Consider the following 13460-nt stretch of genomic DNA (forward strand, 5'->3'; position numbering starts at 1 on the left):
CACACAAGAAAACCTGTGACAAGAGTGAAGTTTGAATGAGAAGAAAGAGGCCAGACTATGAAGATTCTTTGGTGTCAGGCTAAAGCATTTCCACTTTCTACAATATGCAACAAGATCCATTAAAAGACTGCATTTTAAAAAAATTTTTGTAGAATTAGTATATAATTGTAAAAAGTTTAGGTTATGTTTCATTCCTTAGTCTTAACAGTTTATTCTGTTTTATAGTTTTTCCTTTTCTTTCTTTGGAAATCAGGGTTTAGTTAAAATACTTAAAAAGTAAAATCAAATTGGGCGCCTGGGTGGCTCAGATGGTTAAGCGTCTGCCTTCGGCTCAGGTCATGATCCCAGGGTCCTGGGATCGAGTCCGGCATTGGGCTCCCTGCTCCTTGGGAGCCTGCTTCTCCCTCTGCCTCTCTCTCTCTCTCTCTGTCTCTCATGAATAAATAAATAAAATCTTTAAAAAAAAAAAAGTAAAACCAAATGAATCACAGAGTGATTGCCACACAACCACAGAGAACAGGACTGTTTTGCAATGAAATCCAGCTGTTTCTTCAAAGTCCAAGATGATTCTCTTTTTTTTGTTGTTCCTACACATAATGATAAAGAAAATATATTGTAAATAGATTAGTGTAAATCTACAAGAGGATCAGAATTTGTGGAAATGGATTTGTCTTGGTTTATATAACTTTCCTACTGAGTGTTTTATTTTCTTTTGAGAAGTTGGCATGAATACCCAGTGTTGGTGGATTTCTGTTCCATCACGTGGATATTAGTGTAAGAGGAGGTGGGGATTTCCTCTGACCCTTCTTCTTTGTCTGCTTCTTAACCTCCTTCCTGTGTTCAGGCAATTAGCTGCAGTTCTTTGCTGGATGCCCCTGACCAAACTGACAGAAGGCCAAGAGCCAGCATTGCCCATATCTGGAATTAATTTCGTATGTTTTGTTACTCAAGATAATCAAATTGCAGGTCTATTTCTAGATATTAATTCTTGATTGTTTTCCAGAAAATGAGGAATATTGTTGCAGAAAATAGTTGTTTTTTAAATTAATTCTGCTTGAACATAAAGAACATTTTCCCAAATAACACATCCTTTTCCTTTTACTAAAAATTGTACACATTGGACAGCTCTATAGTTTCTATAGATTTACCCTGCTTCAAAGGGATAATTAAACTGCATATCAATTTTGCATTTGAAGTTCCTCTACATTTAGGAATTTTACTTATTAAAAGAGAACTTATGGGGCATTTGGGTGGTTCAATCAGTTAAGCGTCCAACTCTTGATTTCCGCTTGGGTCATGATCTCAGTGTTGTGTGATTAAGCCCCATGTCAGGCTCTGTGCTGGGCGTGGAGCCTGCTTGAGATTCTCTCTCTCCCTCTGCCCCTCTCCCCATTCTTTTTCTCTCTCTCCCTCTCTCTAAAAAAAAAAGACCTTCTGGATACCTTTACTTTTTCAATTCCTTTCCTCATTTATATAAGTATTGCAATCAGTATTCTGCTAAGCAAAGTAAGTCAGAGAAAGACAAATATCATATGATTTCACTCATGTGGAATTTAAGAAACAAAACAAGATGAACATAGGGGAAGGGGAGAAATAAAAACAGAGGGAAGCAAACCATGAGAGACTTTATAGTTAAGAGAACAAACTGAGGCTTTCTGGAGGGGAGGAAGGTGGAGGGATGGGTATTAAGGAGGGCACTTGTTAGGATGAGCACTGGGTGTTACACGTAAGTGATAGAAATAAGAAAGCACTTGACAATTTCTGCTTAAATATCATTACCCCCACTTGTAATTTTTAGATTTGTATGAATTTTATATTAAAAAGTTATGCATCTTATCCTGTTCAGAATTGTAAAAACAATTAGCTCTTCCACTTAATATTGTTTCTCTTATGTATGTCTTCAGTATCTATTAGTGGAATACAGTCACTCAAATGAAATCCTAAAAAATAAACATGCCTTAATTGAAAAATATGTGTAAGGCATTTCTATTTTAAAACATATTGGTAATATTACATATCTACCAGCTTATAAGGTTATTTTTGCTTCTTTCTGAAATTAATTTAGGTGTAATACATGTTAGTGTAATTTTGAGATTAAATCATACGAATATGTTTCCTATTCTTTAGTATTATCACACATAGATAGAAATAATGTTTTATAAAATAATATTTTATAAATGTGCAAATTTCTCATTGCATTTGCTATTTCAGCTTCACCAAACCCAGAAGTCATCAAGATAAATTCAATTTCAGATATAGTAACAAAAGTGGAAGACTACTATCTTAAAGGATATATTGTTGGAGCTATTCATCCTGTTATACAACCTGTGGGGCAGCGAAAACACCTACCTGCAAGTTACCTGTACAGAGTAGTGCTGTTGCGCTTGAAATTAAGGTAAGCCTGGTGCTTAAGGAAACAGACTAGGAAGCAGTTGAGACAGTTTTCTTTGGCTAAAAGAAAAGGAAGTTTGAACGTAGTGATGGGGAATAAAGGATAATTAGGGAGTTTGGTTTAGAGCACATTTTCCGGTAGTTGAACCTGGATTGAGAGAAGGAAACTTACACCCCCTTCCTTTTAAAGCTCTTCATTGATTTTAGCCCCTTGCAAACAAATGGGTCCTAGGTGAGAATGTCAGTGAACAAAGGAGAAGGAAAATAGACTCAAGAAGTACCTAGAAGCTTCAGTTGAGTAACCGTCAGCTACAGGTCCTATCACTGGACTAAAAGAGCTGACTGGACCAACAAAGTCCACTTCCACTGAGCATTTTTTTTTACCTGTCCTATATTATTTTATTTATAGTGGCAACAGAAACTATCTCTCCCTTCTAAAACTTTTACAGCAAAAAGATCTACCCTCCAAGTTCTCACAAATCAGATAGACTTACCAGCTTTTTCCAAAAAAAGTAGGATGTAAAAACCATCCATTTTTTTCTTTTTTTTTTAGTAGCTGCTTTCCCAAACAATACTGCAACTATTTTTGCCAGCCTAGCTTGTAAGTTTGATAGTTTTCAAAATACAGTTACCCTTTCCAAAGAAGAATGAAAATAACCAAACCAATGTATTTAACACATCAGGTTTTTTTTTACACAACTTTTGAACTATATCAAGCCATCTCAAAGACCAGGGTAAAAACTGTTTTCTCTTTTTAGTGATGGACTAATTATTGATCACTTTAACTAAGAAAGAGCTAAGCAAGGAAAGAAAAATGAAATAAGAAGAGAGAAAACAGGAAAATTGAAAAAAAAAATAAAGACTTTAAAAAATTCCAGTTGTTCTTTTAAGGGACACTGCCTTGCTACTGAGTAATTGCCAACTTACAGATGTCTGAGAGGGTTTGTACGGGCCCCAGCTTTCACCATGATGTGGAACCTCATCCAGTATTTCAAGCATTACTAAATAAACATGCCATTTTATCACATGGTAGCAACATTTATGTCCTAATTACAAATCTTATAAACTATGTATAAATTATTTTTCCTCTTTTAGCATTACTTCCAGTGGACTTAGCAGTGCTCTGACAAGGCTAAGAATAACAAGGGGTAAAGATCAGAAAAGAAAAAAAGGAAAAAGACAGGATGATATTTATTTGCATTCAAATAGGACGCTTACTTGTGTTTTGTATAAAAATGAGGTATAACAGTGATCTAAAATCATTTCTCACAGTTTTTAGTAAAACAACTGGTGAATTTTTTCTTCCATATTAAATTAGAAATTAAATTAATAGAGGTTTAAACTAAGAAAATTTAAATTAATAAAAGTTACTCTGTTTTTCTGGTATTTTTACCTAAGAAGACAACCATTAGGCTCGAAAAAAAAAATTTGTCTTGACCTTATTTATGAGTTGCTCATTCATTTTTACATTGAGCATATTAGCTAAAATAATCAACTAACTTCCAACCATGAATATATTCTCTGTTACAGCCCGAAGCATTCGGCAGTACCCAGTGGACAAAGACGCCCAAGGCTGGTGATTGAGGAATATCCTCTAACTTATGAGACACAAACAAATGACATAGCAAAAGAACTGATAGAAAAGGTACTACATGTATTCATTTTTTCATGTGATATCAAGAAATATTTGGTATTTCTTCTTCATCAGTTTCCTTTCTTACTTTAAAAAGAACAGGGAAGGGGCGCCTGGGTGGCTCAGTTGGGTAAGCGGCTGCCTTCGGCTCAGGTCATGATCCCAGGGTCCTGGGATTGAGCCCCGCATCAGGCTCCCTGCTCAGCAGAGAGCCTGCTTCTCCCTTTCCCTCTGCCTGTCGCTCTGCTTACTTGTGCTCTCTATCTCTCTGTCAAATAAAAAAATAAAACGTATATTAAAAAAAAAAAAAGAACAGGGAAATATGGTGAGTGACTTCTACCAGAGGTTAAAACATATTGAAGCACACATATCAAATTGTACAAGAAAAACCAAGAAAAATTGTACATTCATAAGTATTCTAAATTGATGGGATTTTAAGTGAAAGTTTGTTCTTAGTTGCATTGACGTATTTGTAAGGTTTTAGGTTTTATTTAAGCAAATACAGCCAAAAACCTAAGGCATTTCAAGTAAGAAATTTGTTCATTGCTTTTATTATTGTTGCCGAGCTTTAAATGGCCACGTGTGTCTGTAGTTTTGTGTATAGCCAGTTATAGCTGCTAATGATATTTCCCTTTTAGGTATAAAGTCACCATTCAATAAGATTTTCAGGAACAGTCCTTGAGACTAGATTTTTATAAACAAGTTACACATACTGTTTACTACTACTATTCTGGGAAATTTCAATTTGTTTTTCTGGGAATAAATCCACTCCAAAAAATTTCTTTTGAAACAAAAATGTAACTACTAATTTAATCTTAATAGATCACCAACAGAGCCCTTGTTTTGCATTTAACTTCCTGGACACAGTTAAAGATCTATTTAAACAGGAAAGTACTGTTATATCAGCAATTAGAGTAATGGGGTTATTTCATGAAGAGAAAAGCTTCAGGAAACATAGCACATGAACTATTTGAACATTGCCCCATGTGTGAACAAGAGCAACAGATGAATGCCAAATATTATTTTGGAACAGCTGTTTTACATAAAGAGTTTATTGTTAAATAGCTAGATTTTAAGTCATTTTACCATTATATCAATATTTTCGCTATTTTTAAAATTAGGTTTATAAGTGTTTTTCCCAGGATTTTTAAATAAAAATAACATTTAAAAATATCAATCTTCCAGGCGCCTGGGTGGCTCAGTTGGTTAAGTGACTGCCTTCAGCTCAGGTCATGATCCCAGAGTCCTGGGATCGAGTCCCACGTCGGGCTCCCTGCTCAGTGGGGAGCCTGCTTCTCCCTCTGACCCTCTCCCCTCTCATGTTGTTTCTCTCTCTCTAATAAATAAATAAATAAAATCTTAAAAAAAAATAAAAATGTCAATCTTCCAACTCAATAAAAATGGAAAAAATGTTAATACTCTATTTGTTACTTTTCCAGATGAAACTTTCTAGTAATAGAAAATAGAAAAGGCCTTCTGCACTTTTTCACCCAAATCAACTAAGAAGGCCTAGAGAAAGAACTGACAATAAATTTACCCATTCCCACCTGCAGAATACCATGCCTCCTTACCACTTCTTTCTCCTCTCCCAGGACATTTGATACAAAGGACAATTTATGGTTACTTTTAAGGCTTCATGCATTATTACAACCTCAGTATGTTCATTTATAGGAGTCAATGATATTGTGTCAGTGTCATCCTCTATCCTAGCTCCACACGCCTACACCTCCGTCGTGCTCGGAATTCTCCTCATTGGCTGGAGCTGAGTGACCGTTGTGGGCATTGCTGTCTGGTTTTGCCCCAAATGTTCCTGGCCTTTTTCATTTATTTCATTTCTGACCATAGGTGTTTGCATTTACAACCGCCACCATAAGTCTTTTTCCCCTCCCAGGTAACATTTAAAACATTTAATTTAGGGTTGCCTGGGTGACTCAGTAGGTTAAGACTCTGACTCTTGGTTTTGGCTCAGGTAGTAATCTCAGGGTCATGAGATCAAGCCCCACATTGGGCTCCTCACTCAGCAAGGAGTCTGCTTGATGATTCTCTCTCCCTCTCCCTCTGCCCCCCACCCCACTTGCACACTCTCTTTCTCTCTATCAGAGAACTAAGTCTTTAAAAAAATCATTCAATTTAAATGTTTAAAACAGTGACCAAATAAAAGATGTTGCTATTTCTTTATTTCTACTTATTTAACAAGTATTTATAGAGCACCCACAGGTACAAAACAGCACAATACAAAAATGATTAAGACACAGTCCTAGTCCTCAAAAGAATTGCCAGTTTAACAGAGGAGAAAAACATGGATACAAAAAGAACAAAGAAATGAAGCAAAAGCAGAGAAAGGGAAAAGTGCCCAGCATGAAAATCACCACTCTCAAGGTCTCAAATTATTTCACTGGCATTATATTACGTGCTTCTGAATCCTATTCTTTAACTTATATGATTGAATCTAATCATGAGCGTTTGGCCCGACAGGAGACAAGAGCATCAAGATATAAGCATATGTGGGGGCGCCTGGGTGGCTCAGATGGTTAAGCGTCTGCCTTCAGCTCGGGTCATGATCCCAGGGTCCTGGGATCGAGTCCCGCATCGGGCTCTCTGCTCCTTGGGAGCCTGCTTCTCCCTCTGCCTCTCTCTCTCTCTCTCTCTGTCTCTCATGAATAAATAAATAAAATCTTTAAAAAAAAAAAAAAGATATAAGCATATGTGAAAGCTTCCTGAGAGTGAATCAGGCCTATGCATTATACATACACATTTGTCAAGAGTTAGACTTGTGACATTTTTCTTTACCCACATCAAGCAAACAATGCTGTATGTTTTTGCTTTTAAATTAATGTTTCTTCTTTATTAATTAAGATTGTGTTATTTTTGAGGATTTCTTGGAATAGTTTTTAATTTTGCCCCAATGGGAGAGACCATTGTTAACAAGTCTGCAAAAATCATGTTAGAGAATTATTAGTTCTTCCCAAATAGTAACCTTTTGAAGAAAAACATGATTCCTGTTCTCCTAATTTCTAAAGTGTATCAGTTCTGTTTGAAGAAGTCACAATAATAGTGTGACATAGTCTTTTTTTTTTTAAATGAAATCTTTTTTTTTTAAGATTTTTATTTATTTATTTGAGAGAGAGAATGAGAGAGAGAGAGAGCTTGAGAGGGGGAGGGTCAGAGGGAGAAGCAGGCTCCTCGCTGAGCAGGGAGCCCGATGCGGGACTCGATCCGGGGACTCCAGGATCATGACCTGAGCCGAAGGCAGTCGCTTAATCAACTGAGCCACCCAGGCACCCCAATAGTGTGACATAGTCTTAGGAGTAGTGCTTTATTAGAGGTTATTACTTTGTGTATGAATGGGTCTTTAGTTAGTGGTCAATTTACTTCTTGTGGATTTCCTTAATAAGCCTATAGGTTAATTGATAAAGTAATCAATGTAAATAAATTTTACATTTTGTTCTACAATCTCTTTTCAGATTAATATAGCTGCTAAGAGAGGAATGAAATTTGTTGGATTCATATCACAGCCTTATCCACCACTTAAATTCTGCAACGGAAGCAATCACGATGGAGATACAGAATCAACACTGCCTGTGAGACACACTTCGGAGGAAAACTGTAAAAGTTGGAATGAAGGAACATTAAGTGGGCAATCGTCTGAGAGTGGAATTGAGGAAGAACTTCATCATGAAAGTGGACAGTGTCAGATGGACCGAGATGGCAGCCCCAGTTACTCTAAATCCAGAAAGGGAGAAGGTAATAGACAAGATAAGTAGAAAGAGTATATTAGTTTAAATTTAGCAAAAATAAGTTTTTGATGTTTTTTAGAAACATGAGGCAAAGTAAATTTCCAAAGATTATCAAGGCTGAATAAACTAATATAAACTTGTCTTGATTTTTTTGAAGTTACTGTAGCCAAAAATAAGGTAGGGCAGTTTTTCAAACAGTTGTCCCTGGCATGGTCATACAATGCCATCCACATAAGGAAATTTTGTTTTGAAAATTGGTTCCCATTTAGTCATTCACCAACTCCCCTATAAAATGGAGGCTGTGTGTGTATACAGAAAGTGATTCTATAAATATAGAAAGCTGCTCTATGTTTTTTTTAAAAACAGTGTGTGGGAATTTTAGTTTTGGCCTTTCCCATTTCATGGATGGTTTTCGCCTTTGAAGTTAACTGGCTTCTTTTGATCATCAATTAGAATATGAAAATGCACATCATGATGAAACAATTAATATAACAATACTGCCTGCATCCTAAAATAACTTTAAACATTAGTTTTATTCTACTTTGCCAACTGGCAACTCCTCCCAAGAAACTGAGACTACTTTGTCATGTATTTTGGCGTGCTCAGAGTTTTCTGCTACCTTTGCAGGCATGCTTTAAAAAGCACTACTAGAGAAAGTCAAAGATGATGCATACCTTAGAATTAAGAGTTCTGGAGTCAGACTGCCTCAATTTCTTCACAGAAAGGGGGTTGTTGTGAGCAGTAGTAGTAGTAGTACACACTCTGGTGTAACACACTGCACACACGTACATTGGCCTTCTAGGTTGTAGTGAAATATGCTCAGCATTCTGAGGATGGCAGAGACCCACTCAACCATGGTCAGCACAGTCTTTTTAAGAACAAACCAGAAGCATTTTTTAATTCATCATCTTACCCCTCCTCACCACCACCACCATCCCATTTTTTCACCAGCTCCCTAGCTAACAACCATCCTGATTTTCCTGCAGTGTAAACATTTTAGAAACAAGAGTTGTTGGAGCTATGGTCAGAGACCTACTTGCTATCTTCCACGCAATGTTACCTTTAAATTCCTGCCGGTTCCCATCCTAACTTTGATTAGATCAGGTGTTTACTTCCAGTCCTTTTAAGTTCTAAATCCAATATGCTACTTAACTTAATTATCAATCTTTAGATTCTACTTTTTTTTTTTAATTATTTTTTAAATTTTTTAGAGGGCAGGTGGAGGAGCAGAGAGAGAATCTTAAGCAGGCTCCACTCCCAGTGCAGAGCCCAACCCAGGGCTTGATCTCACAACCCTGAGATCATGACCTGAGCTGAAATCAAGAGTCAGACGCTTAATTGACTGAACCACCCAGGCGACCCTAGACTCCACTTTCTTAAATCATATACTTCTTTTTTTTTTTTTAAAGATTTTATTTATTTATTTGAGAGAGAATGAGAGCCAGCACATGAGAGGGGGGAGGGTCAGAGGGAGAAGCAGACTCCCTGCCGAGCAGGGAGCCCGATGCGGGACTCGATCCAGGGACTCCAGGATCATGACCTGAGCCGAAGGCAGTCGCTTAACCAACTGAGCCACCCAGGCGCCCAAATCATATACTTCTTAATAATAAACTTCTTAATAATATAAATCATATACTTCTTAATAATCATATACTTCTTAATAATAATAATCATATACTTAATAATAATAATAAGACTCCACTTTCTTAAATCATATACTTCTTAATAATAAACTTCTTAATATAAATCATATACTTCTTAAAAATTTCTCTATGGCAATAGTTCTTAATTTTGTGTGCAGGTGTGGGATGGTGGCAGCATGAGGCTGGGGGGAGACACACACAAAAGACCCCTTGGAGAATCTGGTGAAATCCATGGAGACTCAATCCAGGAAAATGCACATAGGGGCATCTGAGTGGCTCAGTTCATTGGGCAGCTGACTCTTGTTTTTGGCTCAGGTCATGATCTCAGGGTCATGAGATCGAGCCCTGCATCTGGCTCCACATTCCGTGTGGAGTCTGCTAGAGATTCTCTCTCTCTCCTTCTCCCTCTGCCCCTCCCCCCACTCGAGCACTCTCTAAATAAATAAATAAATAAAATCTTTCTTTAAAATGCACATAACATACATACCCCCAAGTACTTGCGCAATACAAGTGGTGTTAGACTTCCTAAACATAACCATATAGGTGGGTCCATAGACTACTCCCCAAGTTAAGAATTTGCCAACTTATGGAAAACTAGTAGATATGACCCCTCAGTTCCATGTCTAAATATGTATTCCAGAGTCACTCCCAAATATGAGACATGAATAATGCTTACAATAACAAAATTTTGGAAACAATGTATCAACAGGAGAATAATAAACTGGAATATTATGTAGCAGTTTAACTAAATGAATAAGGTCTATATGTATTAATTCAACTTCAAGCATAAAAACAAATCAATTTGTAGGGGCGGCTGGGTGGCTCAGTCAATTAAGCATCCACCTTTGGCTCAGGTCATGATCTCGGGCTCCTGGGATCGAGGCCACCCTCCCCCCTCCCCCAGCCCCGGGTTGGGCTCCCTGCTTAGCAGGGAGTCTGCTTCTCCTTCTCCCTCTGCTCCTCCCCCCCACCACTTTGCTCTCTCTCTCTCTTAAATAAATAAAATCTTTTTAAAAAATCAATTTATAAATGCATATATACAATATCATACTTCTTTAAAAGTTTTTTAAACTGCAAAACATAATATATATTAATGGGTATATAAATGTGCATTAAAAGAGTAAAAGCTAGAATGAGAATAATAAACACCAAATCATTATAGTAGCTATTTCTGGAGAACTGGATTAGGGAAGACTACAAAGTGAGTCTCAACTACATCCATTTCTCATTTCCTGGAAAAAAGTCTAAAGGAAACAAGGCACAAGATTAACATTTAATAAAGTTGAGTGGTAGGTAATTTTATTATTCTCTATGCTTGTCTGTTTGCTTGAAATACATGAGTAATAAAAAAAATTTTAGGAATCTTTTCAACAAATGAATAAATAAATACTTTTTCTTCTTTCTGAACACCTATTCCCAGATAACAAGTTATATACAGTATTCAATGTTTTTGATGATGAATCAACCTGTTGGACCTATCAGGAAGGCATCCTGTCAATGAAAGTAACAAGAAAAGGATCTGTCATTAGTACACTTGATGCTGATTGGCTGGAGTTAACTACATTTTATTATAAACAAGGCTTGTCTTTAATTGATTCTTTTGTATGCTGGGAAACATCTAAAGGTAAGTTTTATATTATGATATATTGATAACTAAAGAATTTGACCTGTGTCAGAGTTGGTACAAATGTTTTTGCCTCTCAAAATCAGTGGCTAAAAGGACAGGTATTATTCACTAGGAATTAGATTCCAATTATTACACAGCTATGTAGCTTTAATTTAAAAGCTTAACTATCTTGCTTTCCTGCTGCCACTGCTTTTAGCAACCTTGAAAGGAAAGAAAATAAACAGATGACAGAATTTCCACTAGACCCAACTAGCACTAAGGAAAAACTTCTTCCCTCTGAGCCACATGTCCTGATGACCCAGATTTTGGACAGTGTGTCACATCTGGTCTGGACCAGTGATTAAGAAGCCTAATCACATTCCAGTTTGTATGGCATGGGTTGGCATGCCCATAGATGAGAACATCAAGGTATAAGCAGCAAGGCCTTTCCATATCCATGTGAAACAAAGGCCTTCAAGCTTAGCCTCCTTGAAGATATGACCTATGATCTGTCTTCCAGCCAAACACAGGCTTGTGAGGGGGGCTCTGAGAACACTAAGTACCTGGAAGATCCAATGCCCTCTGGTCCCTCATGCCTTTCCTATGTTCTTTTTTGTGGAAGGTAACTTGACAGTAAGCTGAGGGGAACATCCCCAAGCCCTGTCTTCCCATCACTGCAGCTGCATGCTCCTCCCCATGGCTCAGCCTTCGCTCCTGAAGGAGCTGATGCTCCAGAGGCTCCCAGTGGGAATTCCCACTATGAATCATAATAAAGAGATTGTGATGATAGATGATAGATAGATGATAGATAGATGATAGATAGATAGATAGATAAATGATAGATAGATGATAGATAGAGATAGATAGATGTAAGCTTAACCATCATGCGTGGTAGAATTATAATGTAATGTTTGCTGCTGGGTTGTAACTGTCAGGAATAGACAAAACACTGTATGATTGACTAGGATTTTCCAAATAAGATGTATTATAACAGCCCAGTTAGAAGGATTATAATTGCATTTGACAGTTACTGTCCAAACTTATACACTATCCCAATTTTGGTCACTATCTACCATGTACTCCAGTCTATATCTGACTCTAAAATTTGTATAGAAAAATAATCTTTGGTTCAAAAATGATATGGACTCTATTTATTTCTGCCTCCTTTATCTTTCAACTTCCCCTAGCCTTCCTCTTTTAGTTACAATAGAATATGTAATCATTCATGTCTATCACAAAAACAAACAAAACTTGCCAAAAATTACTTTCTAGGGAAAGTGTTTTTAAAAACAGATTAGTGCTAAAAGGGAAAAAAAATTCATAGTTAGGAGACTTGAAAAATAAATTAAGAAGGATGAAGTCTATGAAAAACAGGATAATTAATTACCTCAGTGAGGTTAGATGAAAGAACAAAAAAGCAAATAAGATCTCAATATACCTTATTATCCTTAAATCAGACTATCATTCAGTATGGAGTTTCCTCAAAAAGTTAAAAATAGGGGCGCCTGGGTGGCTCAGCCATTAAGCGTCTGCCTTCAGCTCAGGTCATGATCCCAGGGTTCTGGGATCGAGCCCCGCATCTGGCTCCTTGCTCGGCAGGAAGCCTGCTTCTCCCTCTCCCACTCCCCCTGCTTGTGTTCCCTCTCTCGCTGTCTCTCTGTCAAATAAATAAAATCTTTAAAAAAAAAAAAAAGAAGAGAGGTAAAAATAGCACTACCCTACGATCCAGCAATTGCACTACTAGGTATTTCCCAATGGATACAAAAATACTGTTGTAAGGGACACATGCATCCCGATGTTTATAGCAGCATTATCAACAATAGCCAAATTAGGGAAAAAGCCCAAATGTCCATCAACTGATGAATGGATAAAGATGTGGTATATATACACAATGAAATATTACTCAGCCATCAAAAAGAATGAAATCTTGCCTTTTGCAACAATGTTAGATGGAGCTAGAGTGTATTATGCTAAGCAAAATAAGTCAGAGAAAGACAAATGCCATATGATTTCACTCATACATGGAATTTAAGAAACAAAACAAATGAATATAGGGTAAGGAGTAAAAAAGAGAGGGGGGAGGCAAATCATAAGAGACTTTTTTTTAAAGATTTTATCTGTTTATCTGAGAGAGAGAGAGAGAGCATGAGTGGGGGTGGGGGAATGCTGAGAGAGAGGGAGAAGCCACTCCCCACTGAGCAGGGAGCCTGATGCAGGCTCAGTCCCAGGGCCCTGAGATCATGACCTGAGCCGAAGGCAGACTCTTAACTGACTGAGCCATCCAGATGCCCCATGAGACTCTCAAGTAGAGAACAAACTGAGGGTTGCTGGCGGAGAGGTGGTCAGGGGATGGTCTAAATGGGTGATGGGTATTAAGGAGGGCACCTGTTATGATGAACACTGGGTGTTATATATAAGTGACAAATCATGAAATTTTACTCCTGAAATCA

The 13460-nt window shown here is 37.3% G+C and overlaps 1 protein-coding gene across 1 annotated transcript in view; it reads left to right on the forward strand.

The window, feature by feature from the left end:
- Positions 1–13460, forward strand: part of RFTN2 (raftlin family member 2) — a 66300-nt gene that overhangs the window by 17609 nt on the left and 35231 nt on the right. The window contains exons 2-5 of the mRNA XM_031038219.2: positions 2212–2395; positions 3922–4036; positions 7489–7768; positions 10825–11028. Of these exons, the coding sequence (XP_030894079.1) occupies positions 2212–2395; positions 3922–4036; positions 7489–7768; positions 10825–11028 (783 nt within the window). The remainder of the gene's footprint in view (positions 1–2211; positions 2396–3921; positions 4037–7488; positions 7769–10824; positions 11029–13460) is intronic.

The sequence above is a fragment of the Leptonychotes weddellii genome, chromosome 3, assembly GCF_054177405.1.
Source record: "Leptonychotes weddellii isolate Sample4059 chromosome 3, ASM5417740v2, whole genome shotgun sequence".
NCBI classification, from domain to species: Eukaryota; Metazoa; Chordata; class Mammalia; order Carnivora; family Phocidae; genus Leptonychotes; species Leptonychotes weddellii.